Source organism: Phaenicophaeus curvirostris, chromosome 4 (genome assembly GCF_032191515.1).
Source record: "Phaenicophaeus curvirostris isolate KB17595 chromosome 4, BPBGC_Pcur_1.0, whole genome shotgun sequence".
NCBI classification, from domain to species: Eukaryota; Metazoa; Chordata; class Aves; order Cuculiformes; family Cuculidae; genus Phaenicophaeus; species Phaenicophaeus curvirostris.
In genome coordinates this window covers 27809222-27834119 of record NC_091395.1, presented here as the reverse complement: position 1 = coordinate 27834119, position 24898 = coordinate 27809222, and the positions used below count along the sequence as shown (strand labels likewise).

The 24898-nt window shown below is 39.9% G+C and overlaps 1 protein-coding gene across 2 annotated transcripts in view; it reads right to left on the bottom strand.

Annotated features, from left to right (window-relative positions):
- Window positions 1–24898, bottom strand: part of UNC5C (unc-5 netrin receptor C) — a 261148-nt gene that overhangs the window by 90253 nt on the left and 145997 nt on the right. For both annotated transcript variants that reach the window (XM_069855594.1, XM_069855595.1), the window contains exon 2: window positions 8240–8461. In XM_069855594.1, coding sequence (XP_069711695.1) covers window positions 8240–8461 — 222 coding nt within the window. The remainder of the gene's footprint in view (window positions 1–8239; window positions 8462–24898) is intronic.

The window sequence follows — 24898 nt, the reverse complement described above, 5'->3', positions numbered from 1 at the left end:
GGATCGGAGCTGGATGTGACAGTCAGCTTTCTTTTCCTTATATTTTAGCAATGATTTGGTGACCTTACCAACACAGTGAAAAAAGCCTCACTAAATCTGATTTATATGCAATTGTTGTTCCATATAAATGACATTTTGTTTTAAAAAAGAAGGATTTCTCAAGTCTGGTTTAAAGCAACAGGAATACTTCTGCCTGTCTTCCCAGAAGGATTTCACTGTCTAATGAGCTAACAATGAAAAAAGTAGAGGTTAATACTCAGATAACAGAGATACGACCTTATACAGACTTCAAGGGACTCAAGACAACAACAATTAAAGGTCTTGCACAGTCATCAAAATCCAAACGTCTCTAAATAACATTAAACTACATTTCCAATGTCTGCACCAGTTTATAACTTGCTCTCAACAAAGAAAAAGTAAGGTATAATTTGGACCTTCCATTTCCCTGATTATTTTCAGTTATTTTCTTAAAGAAACTACAGATGTATTATTCCTACTCATTCTCATATATAATCAACTGAAAAAGCAAGTGCTCCTGTCCTTGTCCTGCTGAGGTGCTACTGACTACAGCACTTGTGCTTGACAGCATGCAAGACCTTGTCTCTGCTCTCCTGTCCTGCCATCCCTGTATCCAAAACCCACTTGTTTTCCATTTAGACCAGCAGACACAGGATGGAGACTAACCTTTGAGACGCACTTCCAAATCAAACTGACATTAATTAGCCTTTCAGGCACCAGACTGCTCTCACTGTGGAAGCTCCAGATCCCACACAAAAAGCATTCAGCTTGGAAGGAGCCAGGGGACATATATGGAAAAAGGAAGCATTGCTGTGCAAAACCATGGCTAGTCTGAAGCTGTGGTGGGTGGACTGACGTTTGAAGATGTTTTTCGAGTAATTAATGGGATTATGAATGCATAACAAAGGGTTTAATGAAGAAAACACTTGGAGGGAGATAAGGTACAGGCTGGAAATATTCAGAGGGGTATCCTCAAATGTTCCAGATGAAGGCACTAATCATCATATTTCTCTTACAATTACATTAAATAACTTTATTTCCTATTTCAGATTTGTTTTTCTAGAAGCCCACAGGAAACCTTCAGGACAATTAGGTGAACAGCTGCAGATAGGAAGCTAATGCTGCAATAAGAAGTGAATAAATACCTTAAACCTTTTATCCTTCGGTCCCAAAGCACCTTGCAGAGGTAAATAACAGGCATATACGGTGAATCCACAGAAAATTTGAAATAGGCAAATGACCCTTCTCATAGAGCCATCACTACCTGCAGGAAGAGCATTGGCAGGATTAATCTGAAGGAGGAATAGCTCCCTATAGGCCCACCTGTTAGCAACCCTGAATACCCTGATGGATAGAGCAAGTGCTAAGCTTGGAAAAGCCAGGCTCAGCCAGCTTAGCAGCAGTAGGGCAGAAAGTTTGCAAGATCCATGGCTGCTGCTTGTAAAGGTGTCTGGGCACGCAGGGTAAAAAGCTGCTGGAAAGCATAGCATTAGCAGAACAGGCAGGTGTCAATGGCTTTGAACGTGAAAAGAAGGTGTCTAGGTCTAAGAGCTAAAAGCAGCCTTCCACAAACACTTACAGGGACAAAATCCCAGCATACAACAGTTTCATTAAATAGGAAATTAATCATATGGTAATACATGTATTATAAGTGAATGCTATAATCAGTAGAGCCTAAACTCAAAACCCCCGAAGTCTTTTACAGTTTTCTATACAAAAAAAGACAATCTTGGGTTTGGTGGGTGGTTTTGTATTGCCTAAAGCAGATTTCCCTCCGGAAGCAAATACCTGGCCCAATGTTCATATTCTGTATAGAAAAATATTATTTCCCTTCTTTAGGTCAGGACTGATCTCAGTGGTTTCTCCACTCACTTCAACAATGATAATGACCACTTTTAGAAATGAATGGTATTGTCATCCTAGAAAAAGGTAATACCCTGCCCTTCTGCGGGTGTGTTTCTTCTGAAGCTTCCAAAATGCCTTTTTCTTCTATCAAAATACACTAATTACTCAAGATAAAAGTGGAAGTATTGTCTGCTTGCAAAACATTTTTGCAGCAGCCTCGTTGTGAAGTATTTCCTTGATCTGGGTGCACTGGGAACCATGCTCTCAGCTGCTGATTTTGAAGATGCAATCTGTGAGAAGAGAGAACTCTTGCAGCAGTGATGGGGACAAGCCTCCTCTTCCCTGGGTGAGCTTTCTGCCAGGGCACAAGGAGTGACAGGCAGAGAGAAGACGGCCCAAGTGACATCTAAAATGGCTGCAACCTAGATGTCAAATAGGAAAAGAGTATGGGTTTATTTATATACTTTTATGCAAGTAAATAGCCTGTATTTCCCCAGAGAATTCCAGTTCTTTAGAGAAATAGAGTTGTCTGCTTCTTTCTGCACCAGCTGCAGCCTTCCAGACAATACATATAAACATGTTTCACCTAATGCATCCTTCCAAAGAGGGAACAGACTTCGAATTACTAAAGAAAATGGACTCTAGTATCAAATCTAACTGACATCTCAAAACTATTAATAGAAACATTTGGGAAGAGATACACAGACACATTTTTAAATTTCCTTGAAATGAATTGGATTAGGGGAGAGTATTGAAGGAGCAGAGCTAAAAATCGGCAATATGGTGCTGAAAAATAATTACTTTGAATAAGGGTGCTTGATATTTGTAATGGATTTGATCCAATGATAAATGGAAAATAAAATGACTTGTGACAAAAGTGGAATGAAAACGATCCTTATTTATGATATGTGGCTACCTTTACTAAAATAACCCCAAGGTATTCTACCCTAGAGAGTCCAAATATTGCTGGCTCAGTATAACTGCAGCATTCAGCATCACCTGTCATCTCCTTAGTGAAGTTAATAGGGATACTGGCCACATTTGTTTGAAAAACAGCTTTTTTCCTTAACCTTTGAACTCTTGAAAAATAGTAGAGAATTAGGAGGCTACAGCAGGTCAAGAAGCAAAAAGAGAATAAGGAAGGAAGTTGTGCAGAGAGGGAAAACAGCACTAAGGAAAAGAAAGTAAATGAAACATTACCCCTCCACACTCTTTGCCCTGAGATGTGCTTACATGAGGGTGGCAGACAGTCAAATTTTGTATTTGGGCTCCCAAATTAAGTTCTTCAACACTGGTATTCGAAGAAGTGCTATACTTAGAAACAATAGCTTTTCTTATTTATAACAATATGAAGACAAGCAAGCACGACTTCTCAAAATGAGACATTTTATGATGATCCTTGCTGTATAATCAGAAGTCCCAACTTAAACAAGGTGTAAAACAAGTTGATGCAACTTTTTGCATTAGGACAATGCAGCCTTCTAAAATGTGGTGTCACAAACACCAAAATAAATGGTTTTCATGAGTTGTACACACAGGGAGGAAGATAAAGCAGCAGAGCATTGTGCGCTGGAAGTGATTTTCCTGCCTCGGTAGAGTGCCAGAAGAGCAGAGGCAGTTGCTGTGGAGGTTTCCCCACACTGTCTTGGCTGCAGCATCTTGTAAGAGCTGTTTTAAAGGCAAAAGGGCAGATGTCAAACTTTGATCTTTCTGTTGAGAGGGTAATCTATTAAAGGCTTAGCTAGCTGGGTACCTACTCCCTTGACAGGCTGCCAAACCAAGTGCTTAAGGTAACAACCTCCTATTTGCCAGATCAATGCTGACCCTATGTCAAAAGCTCAGTTTCCTTTCATCAAATCTGCAAGTCATCCAAAAATACTTTATTAATGGGGAAATACAAAGGTGGCAGGTAAGTGCAGGAATCACAATAGTGGCTATATAAACGAAACTTAAAAAAAGAAGCGTGAGATTTCTGTTTGAAAAGAGCAGCATATTCATCTAGCACAGCACAGTCTGATAAAAACTCTTACACGAATATTCTGAGCCAGATTTTAACTTTATCATCTTTGCTGATCTGTGGGGAGGCAGAGAGTTGAAGGGGCTGCTCAAGGTAAAGCCCTCAGAGCCAGCTATCCTTCTTGCAGAAGGCTGGGTGGCACCAAGGATGCTCCTGGGGGACACGAGGTCTTCTGAAAGCCTTTTTCTGAAGGCAGGACATGGGAAAAAGGACTGGCAACTTCACCTGCTCCTTAACAGAGCCTCCCTCAGTATGCCTTTCCTCTGAGATTGCACAGATAAGCCTGTTCATTTTGCTTTAGCTGGGGCCTCAGGCAAGAGTCAAAAATCCTTATTCTGCCTTGCTGCTATTTGGGAACAAGGAGGAACTCATCAGCTAACTCCTGGAGGCCTCCTCTCCCTATGTATCCCAGCAAAATAAGAAAAAGAGCATATGGAAACAATAACACTGGTTGACTTGTCCAATATTTCTATTTAATTAGCACTTAGAAGAGTCCCAAATATTGTTTTCTCCTTTCTTGAAGGAAAGAGAAGAACATGTCACTGGCATTGCAAACGGCAAGAAGGGTTTCAGAGACCATTTCACCTTAATAGTTATGGAAAAACTACTACAATGCATATCCAGATTGAAAAGGCAATACCAAGATCCTATGGTAATGATTTTTCTTGGTTGTACATCACTGGGATGTAGGGTTTGATTTAGCGGCAATCTGAACAAATGAAAGGGGTGCAGGACACTGATTTTCCACACATCTGCAACTCTCTCACCACTGCAGAAGTGGTGTGTGTGTTTCTGAAAATATTTCTGCATAAAACACAGAGTCATTTTCAGAGGTACAGTGATTTGGAAAATGTGCACAAATTGCTCTAACAATTATTGATGCTATTGAGATTCCTGCCCTGTGACAATGGAATTGTCTGTACCCAAAAGCATTAGTTCTGCAGGGTTCCTTTTGCTTTTGCTGCTGTTATCTTTTATGACAGTCAGTCATAAAATCAAATATGTTTCCTCAAAACAACTTTCATCTTGGCTTTTTTTAAAAAAGTATTCTTACTCTTCATATGTATTTTTCCACATTAATGGGAAAATAGTCCAGTAAAAACATAAAAAAGACCATGCCCTGCCTTGTATTTCACGTATATAGGAAATGAAAAACTCAAAGATGTGCACTAAAGATTTTCAAAGCACCCAGTTGACTTTTTAATGAAAATGCTTAGCTTCTTCCATAGAGAAGAAAAATTATAGTGAGTGTAAGTATTAAAAAACAGAATGTAATGATATTCTATGTCAAGCTTTTGCTTCTCAGACGCAATCACTGGAATTTTCTTTTTTTGCAAGGTTCTCTCTTCAGGCTAATTTAATTAAATAAAGTGGTACTAGAACATCCTGTCACTGTTACTGTTCTCTTCCTCTCCAACCAGAAGGCAACTCCCACAGTCCTTGTGCATGTTCTTTACAGCAATGCTTTACCTGCTGTTTAAAAATATCCCACAGTGCAAAGTGCACATAATTACATAGCTATGTAATAATGTACATGGATTTCTATTTTGCACCTTCTGCCTCTTACTTATTAAAAACATACATACATAAGAAAGGATACAAATATTTATTTTCCCCTCTTAAACATTAACCTTCTTAATATAGTTAACATTTCTATCTAGCAGTTTCTTCAATGGGAGCTTGGCTGCACTCTCATTCTGTCTCTTGTGCCACTGCTATGGTTGTGTTATTGTCTCTGGTTTTATCAATGACAGAAATAAATTTTCCTTAAAGAAGAGTTAAGTCATCTATACGTAGGTTTCATTCCTGAGCAAGGGCTCAAAGTCCACGAATACATAATCTTTAGCAAATCAAAACCTATTTCTCTTTCATGCATCATTTACAATCCCAAGATGATGTACTGCTAGCATCACACCTGTACTTTAGCCCTCCTTCTTCTCAATTACCCAACCTTCAGAAAAGAAAGCACGGGTGACCTTTGTTTTTTTCCCCTCTCACATATTTTACTGTCTATCTTGTTTTCCTTTGCTTTGCTTTTCTACCTAAAGAGCTGAGAGAGAAAGCCCGGTTCAAACATGGCAGCACAAGACCAGCTCAGCATGGTGCTCTTCTTAATTTTTAGGCAGAACAGATCTTTAAACAGTAAAACACCAGAAAAGAAGATTGCACCCAATTTTCAGTTGCCTGGACTACACAACTGACCCAGCAGAAACGCTGTGTAACTGAGGTCCTTTTGAGCCCTGGGTTGCCCACATAAAGGCCAGATCTAACCTGGTTTGTGGACAATTTCTCCAGCCTCTCTAGCTGCACACCTGAAGCTTGGAGCAATGTAGGCTTGGGCTGCCATCCTTATGCCACCCTCTGAGCAGCACAGTCACTACAGCTGTGCCCTAGCTTACGACTACTGCACTGGGTAGCCAAAGCCAGCAAAAGAAACCAAAATAGCCTCAAAGGTGGTAGAGTCAACAGGCTTTATCAGCCTGACTGGTGCAAGCTGCCAGGCTGATGATCTCATACCATCTTCTTTTGGTACCAAAATGAATCCCCACAGTGGCCTCCTGCAACTTTTTCTCCAGCTTTTTTTTTTATCCAGTGGATATATTTTCCCAAGCTTCTGCTGCTTTGAAGAAGACATTAAATACACTACCTTAAATACATTGTTTATCCATTTTTTATCTGACTATGTGCTATGAGCCCTAGATTCTCAGTCTGTTTACAGGAAGGTGCAAAAACATTGCAACTGTGACATGAATTAATCAATGAATTCGCAACAACCAGGTTGACTGGCAAATTTAGGTTTTTATAACAGCTTCATTTTAACAAGCTGTTAGCGTGGCTAAGTTTGTGGCTCTTGTGCTAATAATCTGATGCGCACAACTTTTGATATCCTCCTCCTCAAACTCCAGCAGATTATGTTAATCTCTAATTGGATATGGGGTTTGTTTGCATATAATTGCTGCTGTTCATTATGTAAAATGATTTTTCTTTAATATATTCAGATGTATCTCTTTTCAAGACTGACCTTCTACATTTGTGGAATGCAATTTGCATCACAGTATCATGATGTTCTTCTAGAAAGAGACTTTGAGGAAAGAAGAATTATTTTTTTCATCTGTAGGAAAAACTACAGTCACAACATCAACATTCCTACATTTCTGAATGTTGATGTTAATAAACACAGTGATGGCTGCCCTTCTGCTTGTCCTTCTTCATTCAAGTGGACTCCCGTGGATGATGAAAAAATGAAGATGCATTAAGTAGCAAGAATTTATTTTTTTTTTTGTTCTGCTCCAGTCAACTTGTCGGAAAAGCCAGTTCTTACAAATAAATAAATAGGACCAAAGTTTAACAGAGATTTTTTTTCTAGAGCCTTTCTTCCTACACTTACCTTTTCTTTTCCAAGGTGATAGCACGACAGTACCATTAAAAGCTTATGCTTTTGATCTCTGTGCAAATGAGCTGAAACAAATAAAACTCGGATCACAAGAGACTTCCAGGCAATCTGGTGGAGTTATTTTTCTAAGTAATTAGACCAAGTGGTGGTGCAATTCCCAAATGAAAGGTACCTTCTTGCTCGGTATCCAGTTATTTCTCAGAGCCATCAAAACAGTGTAAAGATACGCTTCTCTCCTTGCATGTGAATCAAACTCTATTGATTACCAGTCTTCCCAAACGGGAACAATCATATCTTTGATTTATGCTTGTTTATTACTTAAGTTTTTAAATACTGTTTCAGAGTTTTTTTTAGTACTATGAAGGTCCTATTTTTCTTCCATGGATGTCAGTGGGATTTCTGGTATTGAAGAAGGAGCAGGCAGAAAAGTGTTATGGAATAACAGCCAGGTGCTTGCTCTGTATCAATACAGTGCTCTAAATTGTGCCCAAGTGTATTTTCTCCTTCTTTCTTAATGGAAGCTGAGCAAATGTCTCCTTTTTTTCACAAATCTACCAAGAACAACCCAAATACTTTTTGGTACTTAGGGGAGAATGCGGTTCTTGGTCTGTGACTATGACGCAGTGCAACCACTGGGAATTTGTGACACTGTGGAAGTAAACATAGGGCAAACTTGGCTGAGAAAACAATTCCCTTTTGCTTGTGCATGGTTCTCTTGTTTTGTTTTGTTTCTGTCTCAAACTCAGGCAGGGTGCTCTACAAGCATGCTTCACTAACTGACCTGGATGCAGACACCACTTTTGAGTTTTGACAGCTTATGTTCAGTAATGTTACATACAGAATTCACAGCTGTATCAAGAATAAAGAAAAGTAGTTGCCATATGAAATAGCTGCTAGTTTACTGTTGTGGGTGTGTTATTAATGCATTTTGATTCTCATCCCTCCATTACATAAGGCAAACTCACCAGAGGTTTCATCTACTCTCTCGTCCACCACGTGGTCCTTCTGATGAACCCATTCGCTGTTGCACTTAAAATAGATCTGTGTGGCTGGGCTTGCTTTGCAGTACAGATTCACGGGCTTATTCTTCACAATGTAAGCCTCTTCGGGTTCAATAAGGAAGTGAGGCAATGGCTCTGGAGGATCAGATGGAAAAGTTTCTGGAAGTTCATGAAAAAAATCATCATCTGCAGAGAAGAGAGGAAAAGGACAAATGAAACAACCAAAATTCACCTGGTAAGGATTTACAAGCAGTTTCTAGGATTTCAAAAGGAGTGTGCTTTTTGAAAAAAAGGTTATCTTAGGAGCATTCCTAGACTGAGACTTAAATGCATTGCTGTTTTCAGACTAAAAGAAATTGTTCTTTACATCCTGAGCTCCCTTTCATTTATGCGATGTGACAGGATGTGCACATTCACATGACTCAAAACGCTCCTTTGTTATCAGCAATGTTAGCAATAAAGCATTATATTAGCACTTGGGAGAGTTGCCTGCAAAACAGTAAAAAGAAATAAAAGAAACTTTTGGAGGCTTCAAGGTCACACTTTTCAATAGTGACTTATTGCACCTTTCATGTCAGATGAGCAATCTGAAATCTGCTCTAAAGGTAAATGGCTAAATACAAGCCCAGTCTATGCTGCTTTGTTCATACTCTTGACTCTGTTGCTAAGACTGCTAATGAAGGTGTCAAGCTATGCTTTATTTATTCTGTTTGTAGTACAATGGTCTCTGCAATTCTTACTGCAGAAAGGAACTGGGAGTTGGGAGATGGGGCTGAGCAGCTGTAAGGTGGTGACATTTTGGGCCAACGCAAGTGTATGTTATTGACTCAAGGAACATCTACTCTACTCAGGTGCTGCTGGTAATAAAGTCAGTGTAAGAAGTCTGGAGAAAGAGGAAAAGAATCCAACGCACAGGAGGCAACACTGAAAACGCCTAACATACTTTCTCTCTCCCTCTCTCTTCAGAAATTCCCCTTTACAACCTCTCTGTTCCTTTCTGCAGAGGAAGTCTTCTACAGTAGAAAGGACCAATTAAGTAGGGGAAAACCCCTCTTCCTATCCCCCTCCTTACTTGGTGTCAGTGCAAAAGAACATCCAAGAGGCTCCCAGCGACAAAGCAGGGGGGCACCAACTACTGACATATCCACCAGCAGCAAGCTGGTGGTCCTGAAGACCTTACTCAATCTCCCCCTTTCTACTTCTGAATCAGTTATCACTGCACACAGTAAAAGACATTGCCAATGATCAACAAAACACCACAGAACATCAAACTAAAAATACAGGGGAAGGCTGGCTCTATTATCCCTGCCAGTTTTCATGAAGACAAAATGTCAGATGGCTGGCCACCTCCCTGTTCCTGAGACATGCCTGAGCAGGCTGTGTCCAGAATTACAAGGGGCATGAAAGGCTCTCCTTCCAGCTTCTACTTTTGCAGAAAGACAAGAAAGAATAGGAACAGATAAAGGACAAAGGAAAAAGGTAATATGGTACCAATGCATGTAACTGTATGTAAGTAGACTGCATTTATTTATAGGAGATAGGAATACCTTACACAGCAGAGGGTTTTGTGAACCTCTTGAACAATTTACAAAGAGAGCATATGTTCACCATTTTTTTTTTTTTCCCTCTTCATGTTAACTTAAAAATAGTCCTGCTCTTTCGGGGCTTTTTACAAAGAGCAACAGGCCTGACTCACTACCACATCATGCTCTGAGAGTTAATAAAACTGAACTGGTTCAATGACAGAAGAAAGGGCCATTAAATAGGCCCTGGCATTTTCGTAGCAAAGGGGAAATCTGTAACAAACCATAACAATTCAGTTTCCATCTCCAACTAATCTTCTCCAAATACTCAAATTAAAATTTTTTTTTCCCATCCTTCCTTTTTTTTTTCCTATGGTCTCCTCTTCACTCTGTCCACATCAGCCTCTTTTTTCTGCAGTCCCATTTCCACTCCCCATTAGGTATTTCTTCCTTCCTCCATTTTGCTCCCCAGGTTTTTTTTTTTTTCCCCAAGTAAAAGTTACAAGAAGTAAATGGACATCCACATTTGTTTTCATGACAACAAAACACCTCTAAACTGCAGCAAGAGGTTTTTCAGCATTCCTCACCCCCTTCTATCTCTATCTTCCACCCTACCCACACTATCCCTCTCAAACACCACATAGAAACATTAGAGATGAATCATTTCCCCTGAATTGCTACAGGACTTATCTTTCTTCTTCTGGTCATTTAATTGCAAATCAGTGAGCTGACAGATGGAAACTAACAAAGCACACATATGTTTTATAATTAAACAAGTATTGCTTCACTAATTTCTGGTGACTAGAAGAACAAATGTATTTATTTTCAGCACTAGATTTCGTCACATTATCAAAGACAGTACTTACGTTGCCTGACCAATTAATTGCATCTTATCAAAGATGTAACTAGAAAGTCTAAAACAAGGGATCAGCAAGCTGAAGAAAAGAAAAAAGGTGGGTTTTAAAAGTTATTTCTTTAATCAGCCTGGAGAACATGTGTGCGCTTTGGTTTTCCCTCCTGAAGATAACTGCTCCTAATGTTTAAATACTGTTTTTATGTTAAAGTGGATTCACAGTATTGTGCAGTACATGACAACCTAGTCTCACGTTTTGAATGTTGAGGCAACTGTTTCTCTCCATTGGCCTGCCATCCTGCAGCCACGTACAAGCCAGTCTTCTCACTGGATTCTTGCTATAATTCCACCTTACTCTTTTTAAGCAATAATAAAGCCCAATTTCATTTCCACACTCTTTTTCACTGCTGTCAAGAAGCATCTGAACTGCTCTTAAATGTTAGGGATATAGATGGAAACCATTCACAAACTGTCACACAAACAGAGTGTACAGAGGCTGTCTTGTTCCTGAAAACTGGCATTTAAAATCTGCATTTTTAGAATAAATTTAAGGTGGTAGCTAAGACAGATTTTGGGGGCTTTTTAAACATGAGTGTGTTCATTCAATCCCTGTTCTCATACTGTTGCTATTAGTAGCAACATTGGAGTCAATTTCTTATGGAGCAAATTCTTAAGAGAAGCATTCTGAATATAACTCCTATTGGATTTTTCTGTGTTTGGCAGAAAAAATCCCAATCACTCTGCAAAGCTAGTCCTACCGCCATTAGCATGCAGGCCCCCTCGCTCCTGCTGTTCACTGCTGAAAGGTAACAGGCAGCTTTATCAGCCTGTGTAAATAGCAATGGGAAATCACTTGGTGTTCCCTGTGTTCCCCAAAGAGATGGGATCAGCTGCTATGGGGAGGAAAAACACCATTTCTCTCCCACCTAGGCGAGCCAGACACCATCAGCTGAAGTTGCAGGGTGGTGGTTTACATGCAGATGGGGTGTGCAGTCGTGGTACCCCATGTTTGCTGTGCAGGGTGAGCACCTGTTGAAGAGGAAGAACCTTGTATCTCCTCATGATGGCTTGCCCGTCACAACAGGGATGGCTGCAGCATGGCTTAAGACAGCTGGCCAATTTAGCTGCTGATTTGGGACAGGGTTTTGAACCATTAACCTCAACACACATCTTGGATCCAAGTCTTGCAATTAATTTGTTTTTCATCAGATTGATATACTGTTATGCTTGCAACAAAACACAAGCGTAATTATAATGGCACTGTAATTACGTAACAAAATATTCTGTTGAGATTTTTTGCAGCTCTCTACAAAGCTAACTTTTGGTACAAGAGAAGCAATCTTATTAAACTATGTTTTCACCAGGCCACAGTTTCTATCAACCTAACAAACACTTCCATCAAAGTTTCTACTGATCAGCTCTAGTTAAATACGTATCATTCCTCTGTCCATATGGAGACAAAATTCTGACTTAGGTTTCTCAAGGATGGCTGTGTTATAACCATGTGGTTGGCTGCTTGGCCTGTTTCTATAAGTTGGATGGGAGTCACCTTTCATTGTGTCATCCATCTCTATACCAGAGCATAAATCTTGCCTAAGACTTTGATCTGAATCTTCCTGACAGTTATCACTGGTTATTTGAAATGTTCATCTCCTGATGGTGCGACAAAGCAGCAAACTTCACAAATCCGTTATTTAACTCTCTTGAGAAGTTAGACAGTTTTTCTTCTATCTGGAGGAAAAAAACCTAATTAAACCATTTAGGAGTGAACTAGGAGTATAGATTAACACTGAAAATTCACATGCTTGATTTGCAATCACTACATCAATGTCACGTGCAGCCAGTTCCCCTTAGAACCTTGATCAGCTGCAAATATGAAGCACACATTCTCCCCTATTGTAACAAATCCCCTTCTGTGCTCAGTAACTTTGAGCTGCAAGTTTACTTCTGTATTATGTCACATTCATCTTTATTTTCACATAATAAAGTATACAGCCCATCTGTTATTATTGACTGATTTATATTAGCAAGATAAAAGACCTGATTAATGGTACCGCTAAACTGGTTTCACTCATGCAATTCATTCATATTAAGAAAATAAATGTTTAAAAGCTATTTTAATCTATAAAACTAATTCAGAATTTTTATTTTAGTTGCTTGCCTGAATACAGATATGCTTTCCTATTTGCCTTCTGTAGTATCTGACAAATATATGTGGTTTTAAATGCAAGTCAGATGCAAAATCTATAGGAACAGGTGAAGTCTCACTGAAATCAGCATTGACAGAAGCTGGTACGGGCTGTCACATGTAGGAATTTTATTTTAATTTTATTTAAATTTTGTTTTAAGATAGAACAATCTTTGCTTAAGCCAGGAAACTTTTGTTGTTCAGAAAGGTCTTTATTCTTTTCATGCATTTGTAAAACTGTACATAGTATAGCTCTTCATGCATAACAAGTGAAAAAGGAGATTTTATGGTATACTTCCCTTTTTATGGACTAGTATCCCCACTCTAATCTGTGGCAGGAAAATATTGTGCTCTGTACACCAATCTATTCATCTCTAGATCACTAGTTTTATTACTATATATCAAGCTTTAATTCTCATCAACCCCACATATAACTCACTATACTTCTGAACTGCAAGACTTAAACTATTATTGCTTAGATCGTAATATATTGGACCATTATCTCTTTGTGTGAGACCCGAAGCAAATTCTTCTCAAATGGAATTTACTTCAGAATGATTCAAGAGCAATTTAAAATGAATGGCTGCAAAGCTAATTCCATTTGCATTTGGATGCCCATCACTCAGGAACATCATTCCCCATGCACTGCAAGAAAGGCAGCTGGAGTTAACTATATGGATTGGATTTCTGTTCTGTTTTTTAATGTTATGATTAAAAAGCTTTCTAGAGCAACAAGTAATGTTTACTGTGAAATTAACAGCAGGTGCTAGCTCAGTAAACCGGCTTATCAGGATGGAGGCAAGAGTTTGGATTACAGTGCACACATTTTCAGGAAAGGAAAATTGCTCAGCTGGAAGTCCTTTGGTGAAAGGTTTTTCTGTTCTCATAGGAGCAGCATGTGGTATCACAGAGCCACCAAAAGGTAAGCAAGGAAGCAAAAAATCCTGCATGCCATATAGCATGCCTCCACCTTGGAGTCCACTAACAGCAACGGAGCTAGGAATTAAAACTTAGGCCAAGTTGTACGACAAATGGGAAAAACCAGGACTTTTTCTAAGAGTTACTAATGAGTAGTTTCCATGTCAGGGGGCCCTCTCAATCCTGCCTCAGCCTTGGAGACCAAATGGGGACAGAGAACGGGCACAGCAAAGCACAGCCCATGCCATGAAAGAGGAAGCCCATTTTCCTGCCCTGTCCTGGGAAGAAGAGCAGGAAGGCAGCTTTCTCAGCACTTATCCTCTGCCAGACCAACCTCCAGCTGATTGCAAGGTGGGCATGCAGTAGGGCAATCACACATTATTCTTCAGCACCTCAAAAGTGGAAAATTTCACCAAATAGGCCAGGAAGATTGTGATTTTACAAGAGTATGATACTTGGCCATCTTGGAAGGCTGTCATCCACTTGCTTGTAGCTGAAATCACTGCAGGCCTTTATGTGCCTAAAGGTGAGTCTTGGTTTTGCAGCAGCCCACAAACGAGATGCTTGCTGAACCTTGCAGAACTCTCATGGGAGCAAGGTCAAGGGAATTTCAGACTCAAATTTACTGAGCACCCACAAAATTAAACACACTTTTCAGCAGAGAAAGCAGAGTGCAGGCATGGCCTTGGAAAAGTGAATAGAGAAATCAATAGGTCATGCAATGTTCATCTTTTTTTGGTGACTTCAGTCCAGAAACAAAATAAGTAAGGACCTCAAAGAGGAATGAACTTCCCCTGCACCTGCAATGTCTCAGTGATGACCCTCCTAGCATATCTCAGCTTAACAACACATCCCCAGGAGGTTAAATACAAACTTTGTGTGCACTTAAAAGAATGATAAACATTTCCACCGAGTGGCTACTTATGGATCAGAAAGCTGCTGAGACAAAGTCTTGACCCCAAAACACACACACATCAAACAAAACCCAAACACATCTTTTCCTGTTCTCCTGCACCCCTACCAAAAAAGCAACTTCCACAGCAGCATGGAAATCAATATGTAACCCATTGTCAAGCACAGGCACCAGGCTGGAGCCCTTTCAAAAACCACAATGATGGGCATCTCAAATATCTGAAATACTTGATTTTTAATTCAACTGAAGAGTTCAGGAAGGAGGTTTACATTATTCAATGACAAGTGTACTACATTGAACATCCCAAGTAAATAAGTAGGCTACCGAAGGCCTAATACAGTAATTGTGCTTGTTATGCCCATGTTACCTCAACTAGCCTTTCTCAGAGAGCTGGGAAGAGCTGAAGGGGAGAAGAAAGTGCCATGCTTTCCCTTACAACAGCAGTGCATGTCCTGGCATTAGACCAGGCACCTTCCCTGTGTTTCGTTAATTCATAATTATGATTAAAGTTTCTGCTTCTCTCGACTCTAATGGCGATTTTATCATCATTCAGATCAGAGGCAAACTAAAGACAGAACATATGTCATCAAAACAACTCCCACAGCCCTCTGTAAACAAGACAGATTTCTTTATACATCTCATTGCTAATCCAAGACACAAACTGCAGGTATATACACAGATAGGACATTTAAGGTTCTGTATCCAGAACGTGACCATTGCCATAAAACAAACTCTGTCAGGCTACCAGCTACTGCCTAAACATGAAAGAGATGGAACAGGTACTTCTTAGCGTTGGACTCTCTAGGAGTAAGAAATTGAGTAAAGAAGTCAGGAAGCCTGCATGGATGAATAAGGAAAAACTCAACTGGAAGGAAGAAGTTTACAGAGCATAGAGGAAAGGACTGGCCACTTGGGAGGAATATAGGAACGCTATCAGATATGTAGGGATGCAATGAGGAAGACTAAGGCCCACTTGAAATCAAATCTGGCAGAGGATGTCAAGGACAAGAAGAACAGAAAGTACTTCAGCAGCAAAAGGAAGACTAGGGAAAATGTCTACTTGCTGCTGAATGAGGTGGGTTCTCTTGTGTTGGAGGATTCGGAGAAGGTGTAGTTGCTGAATGCCTTCTTTGCTTCAGTCTTTACTGCTAAAGCCAGCCCTCAGGAACCCCAGACCCAGAAGGAAAGAGATAAAGTCTGGAGAAAGAAAGACCATCCTTTGGTCAAGAAGGATCAGGTTAGAGATCATCTAGGCAAAGTGGACATTCACAAATCCATGGGCCTTGGTGGGATGCACCCACGAGAGAGCTGAGGGAGCTAGCAGATTTTATTGCTAAATCGCTCTCCATCATCTTTGAAAGATCATGTAGAACAGGAGAGGTGCCTGAGGATGGGAGAAAAGATAATATCACTCCAATCTTCAAAAAGGGCAAGAAGGAGGACCCAGAAAACTACAGACCAGTCAGCCTCACTTCCATCCCTGGAAATGTGATGGAACAGCTCAAGAGGTCCCTTCCAACCCTGACCATTCTGTGATTCTGCAGTTCTGTGACTCAGCGTAGGAAAATGCCAGAACATGGTATGATTTCAGACAAGGCAAAACCCCCAACTTTCTGTCATGTGTGAAGAGCACCAAGCTGTACTTTGGGCAACAAGGTTTACGGTAATTGTTGTCTGCATCAAAAATCTAACACAGTAACCTGCAAGCGCTATTTTTTATAAGGCTGCCTAACCATATGAATAGATAAATCAGGACAGAGGCAAATCATCGGGAGGTGACACTGACTTATGAGCACTGACAGTGTGCAATGTCAAGGGAAGAGGCAAAGACCCCGTTTCTTTGTTGCATGTACCAGCAGTCACATCCCTCTCTGTGACACTTTCATTAATTCTCATACAAATTTTACTGTTGTGCTTATACAGAGCTACTGGATAAGGCTGGCTTGGTTACTGTGCCATGGCTATCAAAAGTACAGCACTTGAAAATAAAACAAGAGTGCTTGTACAAACAGCAGATGACATTGGTGACATTTCTGGGTAATTAGTGTTCTGTGGAAGACTGCTCTCCTTTGTCCTGTTGCTCTCTCTTTCCATTTGTTTAAAACCAATAAAATATACATGCTTAAAAAAACCAAAACAAACTGGTTGGAGATTGTCCCTGAAACTTTATCTGCCTTACTCTATCATGTAACACAACCACAGAGGATAACAAATAACTTCTACTTTGCTGAGTGTACATGCTGTATTCCGTAAGTGTGAGCTCCAGGCATTTAATCTTATTAGAGAATTACCACAACTCCTGTTAGATATGGTTGTGCTGGTAAAGTTTAAGCAGTTTGGCTGTATATTATTGCTAGTTCTGTTTTCACTGGTATAAATGCAATGTACGAACTGCAGAGAAACTGCAGTGTCAGAGATTTTGTGTCCTGCCTGTAAAACTGAAATGCAGTTTTTCTTTTGGATTCTATCTTGTGATGGGTCTGCACGATGGCATGGGATCCCCTCCTAACCACCTGCAAAGCAAAGTCTAAATTGAAACATTCTGCCCCAGCCACTATTAGTAGCCATAATGGTTGACACGGGGTCAAAAATTTATTAAACATCTAAGGAGCATGATTTCCTCTTCAGTGTTAGGCTTCACTTTCCTTTGACACATTAGTACTGAAGCAGCTTCAGGCTCTTGACCCCTCCTTTAACCCTGATAACTAATTAAAGATGGACAAGGCTTAGGCTAAAATACTTTTTGTTAAACCTATTTATTCTCAAATTGCCTTTAGGCACTCTTTGTCACAGAAGACAGAGCCTGCCACATTTATATGAACATGAAAGTAGCTGTCTGTTACAATAATACAAATATTCTCTTTTTACAAGACCTAACTTAACCTTTGCGGTTAGATGGTAGGATGTATTTTATAGAACATAAAATATATTCCAAACATATACTGGAAACAAGTTTCCTGTGTATAGTCTGAAGCATATAAATCAGGAAAAATCTGAAGATAATTAAATCTGTGTGTATTTTTAGAATCAGAAGTTCAGACTCGGGTCCTTCATCTGACTGCTATGTCAACAGTTCGTATGCAATGTCCTGAATACAATTAACAAATGAAGAACGGATCCTACCTTTTCTCATACGAGGCCTTCTTCAGGCACTACCATGTACTAGAAACAACAGAGCTTGGCCTAGAAAGTCATCAGCCATAGGCAGACGGATTTTATGGCCAGTGGTAAACCATATTACACAACACAAGTTAGCTTAATATAGATGAATCTGTGTGCAACATATTGTTGATGGCTGGAGCACAACGAAAGGAGTCCTATACTGCTAGCTTGAGAGAGGATCTGCAACTGAATGCGGTACTTTGCAAATACTTTCTCAGATTTTTATGTTGTTTAATATTAACAGTTAAGCTTGATTAATATGTCAATACATTAGAGTTAAAAACGTTAATCAGTGGTTCTAGCAAGAATGGCTATTTTCATCCTTGCTTTTCCCATTAAAACTACTGCAGAGTTCCGCTCACAGATTTCTAACATTTTCAATGCAAGCATTTTTCTCAGTGAAGAGTGATGATTCAATAACTCATGACTAATAAAACTGAGATCTAGTGGGATGTCATGAATATTGATTTCATGAGCTATCTGAAGTGTGTAGTTAATCTAATTAGTGGGATCAGTCCATCCCAAAAACCCACAGGACACTTGCCTACACCTAAAATAATAGCTCAGTTGTATGGCCACCTGGTTAAGGGATAGAGATGAGACCCAGGAGATAGATATTCTTGTGTGACCTTAGGGAAATCTACTCTGTCAGGTTTAGGGTTCCATCTGCAAAATGAATGTAACCGCTTAATAGGCAGCGCTCTAATTCACTACCTTAGAACTGAATAAACAACTCACTACTCAGATTCTTCCTTCAAAATTTCTCCAAAACACCTGCAAGCATCATTTACTAAACAGCCAACAACAGTTACAGAAAAGACCACAAACAAACCTATACTTATGAAGCGATTAGGGATCAAAGTCCATCTGTCTTTGAACTGATGCAACTTTTGTCATGGGTCTCCTTCAGTATCGATGGAGCAGTTGAGAAGAAGGAGCCTGATCTTGGACGCTCTAAATGTTTCTCTTCATAGGCTAGAGGCATCCTGGTGAGACTGCTGTCCTGGGACTAACATTAGTCCTCATGAATATCTACCTAGTCACTACTTTCTTCCATGGATCTTAATGAGATTATTATTTGCCTGTTTCTACTTACGTAATTTAATCCATAGCCAATTTTTCAAGATCCATAAATGATTTTGTATGAGGCTGATCTATCCCAGCAGAAGTCCAAACTGAATTAGAAATCCATTAGCTGAATTCTAAGCAGGAGCTTCTGGGGAGAAGGAGAAAGGGAGGGGGAGAACTTGGGAATCTGAGCACCAGGTGTGGAAAAGGTGGGGAATAAAATCCTCAAGAGAAGTAGAAAAGGAATGGAAAAGATAAATATATTCTTATTGAATTAAGCACCAGGTATTTAGGAAGCCAGATGGAAGAACATAGATTATTGCCTAGGATCAGAAATATGGCTCAGACCTTTATTTATTTCTTTATTTAGACAAGCAATTGGTTTTGTAAATACATGAGACTGTAAGCACATGTAAAGCATTTGGTCCGCTTGAATATCATGGTTGCATTCATGAAAATAACAACAGATTGTGTATACTATATATACTAACAAAGCTAATAATAAGGTGTTCAACCAAATCTTAATATAAAATAATCAAATTTATTCCTCCCTCTGAGCGAAAATGAAAGCAAGAAAGGCTTATTTACTTTGGAAACATACAGGATGATTTAATCAGCTATCATCCTCCATGCCGAGCCTGCTTATTTAAGGAGATGCACAATGTACCTCTTTGAGCACATGTTTATTTACAGAAGAGCACTTCCTCTCCTCTTGCTGCTCTACGCCCACCATCAGTAGACTCAGCAAATGAAGGATGATAGAAGAAGAAGGCAGCTAGTTCACTGACATTAGCACTCACCCTATGGTTTTCTAAAGATGGGTATTATGATGAATGGATATCAGGGCCCACAGAGGGAAACTGCAGTACAGTCCCTCTCATACGAGTTACAGAAACTGTCTGTATCCACATGTTTTTTTCAGAAGTCCACAAGATGTCTTAAGTATTTGGCTACATATTGGAAATGTCCCCCTGCAGTGCCTAATTTTTGCTCTCAAACTCTCTAACAGTTAAAAAAAAATAATCTTAAGATTCAAAGAGCACCTGAGATAGCAGGCCCCTGACTTTGTTTTAACTCCAACTAAACCTTCAGCCTAAGTGCCTGTTAAGTATTATCCTTTCCATCATCAGGAGCACCTAAGATGGTTCAAACAGAAGTTGTTGAGACCAGAAGGCAGATGTGTAGTGCCTATGGGAAGCTCTGACACATGCCACTGGACTCCTCCTGAATGCCAGTGGGTGAAACTCCAGTACTAGCAAAGTGCACAGTCACCCCTTCTAGCCACCACCCTACTCTTTACTTCCAAATCTTTTTGTGTTCACTCCATGGCCACTAACAGGAGGAACAAACAATGGAAGGAAAGAAAACAGTCAGTAATCACAGTTATGACTGGTAATGGTAGTTAAAGTACAGAAATCCCCAGCAAATGCTGAGAACAAATACAGCACTGATGTTTTGTGGAAAGACAGACTGTGTTGATGTTCAGAGACCAGCAACTGAAGTATAACTCCTGAATCCATCACACACTGTCTCAATTCCCTTCCTTATCTGTGAATAGTTTCTTGTCTGTTGCATCCATTTTTAATGTAAGGTTTCTACCGGGACTGATATCCCTTAATATGTCAACAGAAAATGCCACTGGAAGTGGAGCTTCAGATCCTGAGAAACAAAAGCCTTGCTATCAGGTTACATCACTGTTTCCCATCAGTGCAGCGAATTGGTTTGGACTAAATCAGAAGCACTCTGAAACTAAAACTATAGGTCAGCTAATAACAGTATTGTGTTTCAGCAGCTGAAAGCACACATGCAGAAACAGAGTGAAAAAGTAGCTTGAAGTGTTTCTAGCTTGCCTACCTCAAGCAGCATGGAGAAGAAATGCTTAGAGAGATCTCCTTCTGTCTTGTAGATGCGACAGGGGCTAACACAATGCATTAGCACTCAGGACAACATCACTTAGCCATGGTTAAACTGGCCCTTAAATATGCATTGCCTGTATTGGGACACGTAGAAATTTATACCTGCCATTGACTGCCTTGTGTCTAAAGAAAATGGTATTGCTCAATAATATTCCAGATTATTCCAAGGAATCATATTTGTCCATATCTCAGTCTAGTCCAACACTAAATCTTTTTGGCTTCAACACCCCTGCACAAGTAACTTAGCTGCCTGTGCCAGAATCTTGGCCCTGAACAAAGGCAAATAGATTCCTTTGGTCTTGATTTTTAAAGTACAGACTTACACTCAAAAGACAGCATGGCAATGTTAATGAATGAATTCAAAACAAAGAAAAAGAAATATTGTAGAGGAGTAATGGAAAGGAGATTAATTTTCTGGCTTTGTTGGACATGTTTTATATTGCTGTATTGTATTTATTTATTCAGCACTCCTCCAAAGGTCAGCTCAAAGCTAGGGAGCAATGAATCAGTGCTTCGATCTCCCTCCCCATCATCCTCAGCCTTTCTGAGGAAACTGATATCCGGCCCCGGTTGAATCCGTCGAGTCCTGATCATGAGCGTCATCACTGGAGAAACACAGATCTTAACTATCTGACTGATTTGAACACAAAACATACATATCTCAATCCCACAGTTTTCTCATCTCTCCATCCTTTTTCTTGGGTTTTCTCTCATATTTTTTATTCCCCATTTTTATCCTCTTCTTTCTTGCCTCTAGGCTCTCTAACTGCTCCCCCTTCCTGTTTTTTTTTAATTCCACATCCCTCTCATCCTTTTTTCCTCAAGTTCAGCAAACCTGACTGGTCAGGAAACCCCCTATGTTGTTACAAACAGATAAAGATTAATAGCCAAGAAATTGAGACAGAATGATTGAGGACAGAAATGTCACAAAAGTCAACAAAACCCCTGAATAGTTGTACCTACTTTTATAACTCTCAGAATAATTAACTACAGATGTGCTTTACTAACCTTCATACAAAATCCATCCATCCATGCAACAGTAATAATATTCTAATATTTAAATAAGGAAAGACATAATGCTGTTTTATTCTAGTGTCTAAGCAGAGACTAAAGTTTCAAGTGGTTCTCCAGTTAGTTCAAACAGCTTTTTTCTGCTTTTCATTTCAGAAAATTTGCTTGAATAGAATAAATTCATTTTGGCATTAGGTCGCCTCATCCTGCATGTTTCTAATTTGTGACCATCAGAGCACAGTAGTATTAAATCAAACATCTGAAAATATATGGTAGAAGTTCACACTCTGTGATTGTACAAGGCTTGAGGCAGAAAGGGTAGAAAACATACAGTCATATAATCATAGAATGTTTTGAGTTGGAAAGGATCTTAAAGATCATCTAGTTCCAATACCTCCCACTAGACCATGCTGCTCAAGCCTCCATCCAACCTGGCCTTGAACACCTCTAGAGATGGGGCATCCACAACTTCCCTGGGCAACTTGCTCCAGTGCCTCACCAGCCTCATTGTGAAGAATTTCTTCTGAATGTTTAAATCTAAATCTTCTCCCTTCCAGTTTAAAGCTATTCCCCTAGTCCTGTCACTATACGCCCTTGTAAAAAGATCTTCCCCAGCTTTCTTGTAGGCCTTCAGGTACTAGAAGGCCGCTATATAAATTATATATAACATTGATTATTAGCCATAGTATGGGAAGGTTTTACACCAAAAAGATAATTTTTAATAGTTTCACTTCACTCTCTGAGCCACATTTCCTTCGAAGTGGCAAAATTACAGCATACAAGCAAAGCAGTATCTAAATTAGAACAATAGCTGTGCATTTGGGTATTAACTGTATGCAAGAAAACTCAGAAACTCATTGCTAATACTTAAAGCAAGGGGCGTATTTTGGTTAAATTCCTACTGTACTCAGCACTGATGCCAAAACACATTATAGCACAGCTAAAGACAGGTATTGTACAAGCAAGACAGTCAGCATTTTGCCTCAGGAGTCTGGGCTATAGCTTCCCGTTAATGAACAAAATCTCTATGAGTTGAGCTGCTTCTATCCCATGTCTGCCTCTGCTGTTTGGTGATGACCAGCACAGTGTCACCCTATCAACACTAAACAGAGGTACAGAACTTCCCACCACTGTAAGTCAACCTGAATTTGCTTCCTCCCTGACAAAAAAACCCGCTATTACATTAATCTCTGCCAATATATTGAAGTTAGACTGCTCTGCATGATTTACTCACTTACACCTGGATCTGATTTTTAAATGACTTGTTTTCTTTCAGGATCCTCCTTTCCACACAGGGCAGTCTACACTGTGGTCAAGTGAGCAGAAACCCAAAGGGTTTGGAACTTGACTGAGAAAGGACTATTACACACGTAAGGAAGGTAGCAAGTGGGCCAGGGGACTAGGGATGCACTAATGCATCACACGTGCTTCAGAGACAGCAAATTACCAGCCTGTTTCTCCACTGTCCTGCACGTGGCAGCTTCTTTCAAGTCCTGAGGATCTCTCCCATGTCCCCTCAGACCCTGTGACCTGCAGACTTGGAAATGGGATGTCCTGCAGCATCCCTACTGCCTCTGTATTTGCCACAACCATCACTACTGCCTGGCCTTGAGGTCTACAGCACAGCACCTCCTGGCTTCATATACCCCTGGTCTGCTTCTCTCAGGTGGAAAAATGTCATCACTCCAAGAATACGCTTAATTTATGCAAAGGTAGTCTTGGGCACAGAAGGAGAGGGGATCAGGTAGCAGCAGCAGCACAGAACAAGTTGCTGTACATGACAGTTCATTTCTGGATAGCTAAGGAGATAAATGCCTTCACCTGCTGCTCATGCATTACTGTCTGAAGCCATACAGAGATGAAATGCTGTCATGTACTGCAACTTGCTCTTCATTGCTCAAGCGGAGAGAGGTCATGTAGCGACTGCTCTCCTGAACCACAAGCCATGGTGCAGAATGTTTAATTAAGGAAAGCATGAATACGAACCATGCATTGTATTTAAATAATGTACCGTAAAGGCTACATCCCCAAATGAGTTGAAGAAAAATGTAAAAACTTATGCAGCCATAAACTATCTTAGTACAGATCACAGCAGTCAGCTATTAAATGAGTCTCCTCTATCTTTGTTAAATGAATAACATCAAAGAATATTGTTCAAATCTTTCTTCATATTTGTCCCACTTTCCCTGGTTGTATTACTGCTCTTATCATTTGGCATTTCTAATATCTACTTACAAATCTGAAAATAACTGTTCCCTAGATACATTTTTTGAAATTTGTATCTGTAGCATGAATTAAGTACTAGAAAAAATGGTAGGCCGGTTGCTCCCCAAACTGGACACATTGAGGAGTTTCTGCAAGAGTGCAGTAATCCTGACCCCTGCCTGAGAACACGTTCAATTCCCTGTCAGCAGTGGTCTCATGCACCTTGGAAGCAAAGACAGGGATTTTTTTTCCCCCCCTTTCCTTTTTTTTTTTTTTACAGTACAAGCACCCTATCAGACTGGAAACTGGTTGATGCAGGAGTCAAATCCACTTTTCCAAAACCTCCACCTAGCCTTCACTCTTCTAAATTATCCCTAGTCGTAGACAAACTTTTCTAGGGGAAGTGTTGTCACTATAAGTTGAGATTTTTGTCATAGCCTAGATAATTAAGACTAAATTCTTCCTACAAAGCAGTTTGTCTAGTTTTACTAGGCTGCTTTAAAACAGTAAAACTTATCTCTGAAGCAGTCTAACTCCTGGGCTCTCCATTGAGGCTGCAAATTGTGACCAATCTAACTGCAGAGATTCATGCAACAGAAAAGTATTCATTAAAAATCCAGCAATAACACAAACTAACTTCAGATTTCTCAGGTATCATTTGACATCTACAATAAGAATTTCCATCTTCAGCAACCTCAGGCCAGATATGAACAAAAAAAATTAATCATACTGCTCTCCCTGCCTCTCCCAAACATGTCTTTTCCAGCTGGTTGTTTCCACCTATGTTCTGCAAGTCAGAATACATCTCAGCCTGTAACTCTGAACTAAACAAAAGTTTGTCAATAAAATTCATAAAACAACCTGAA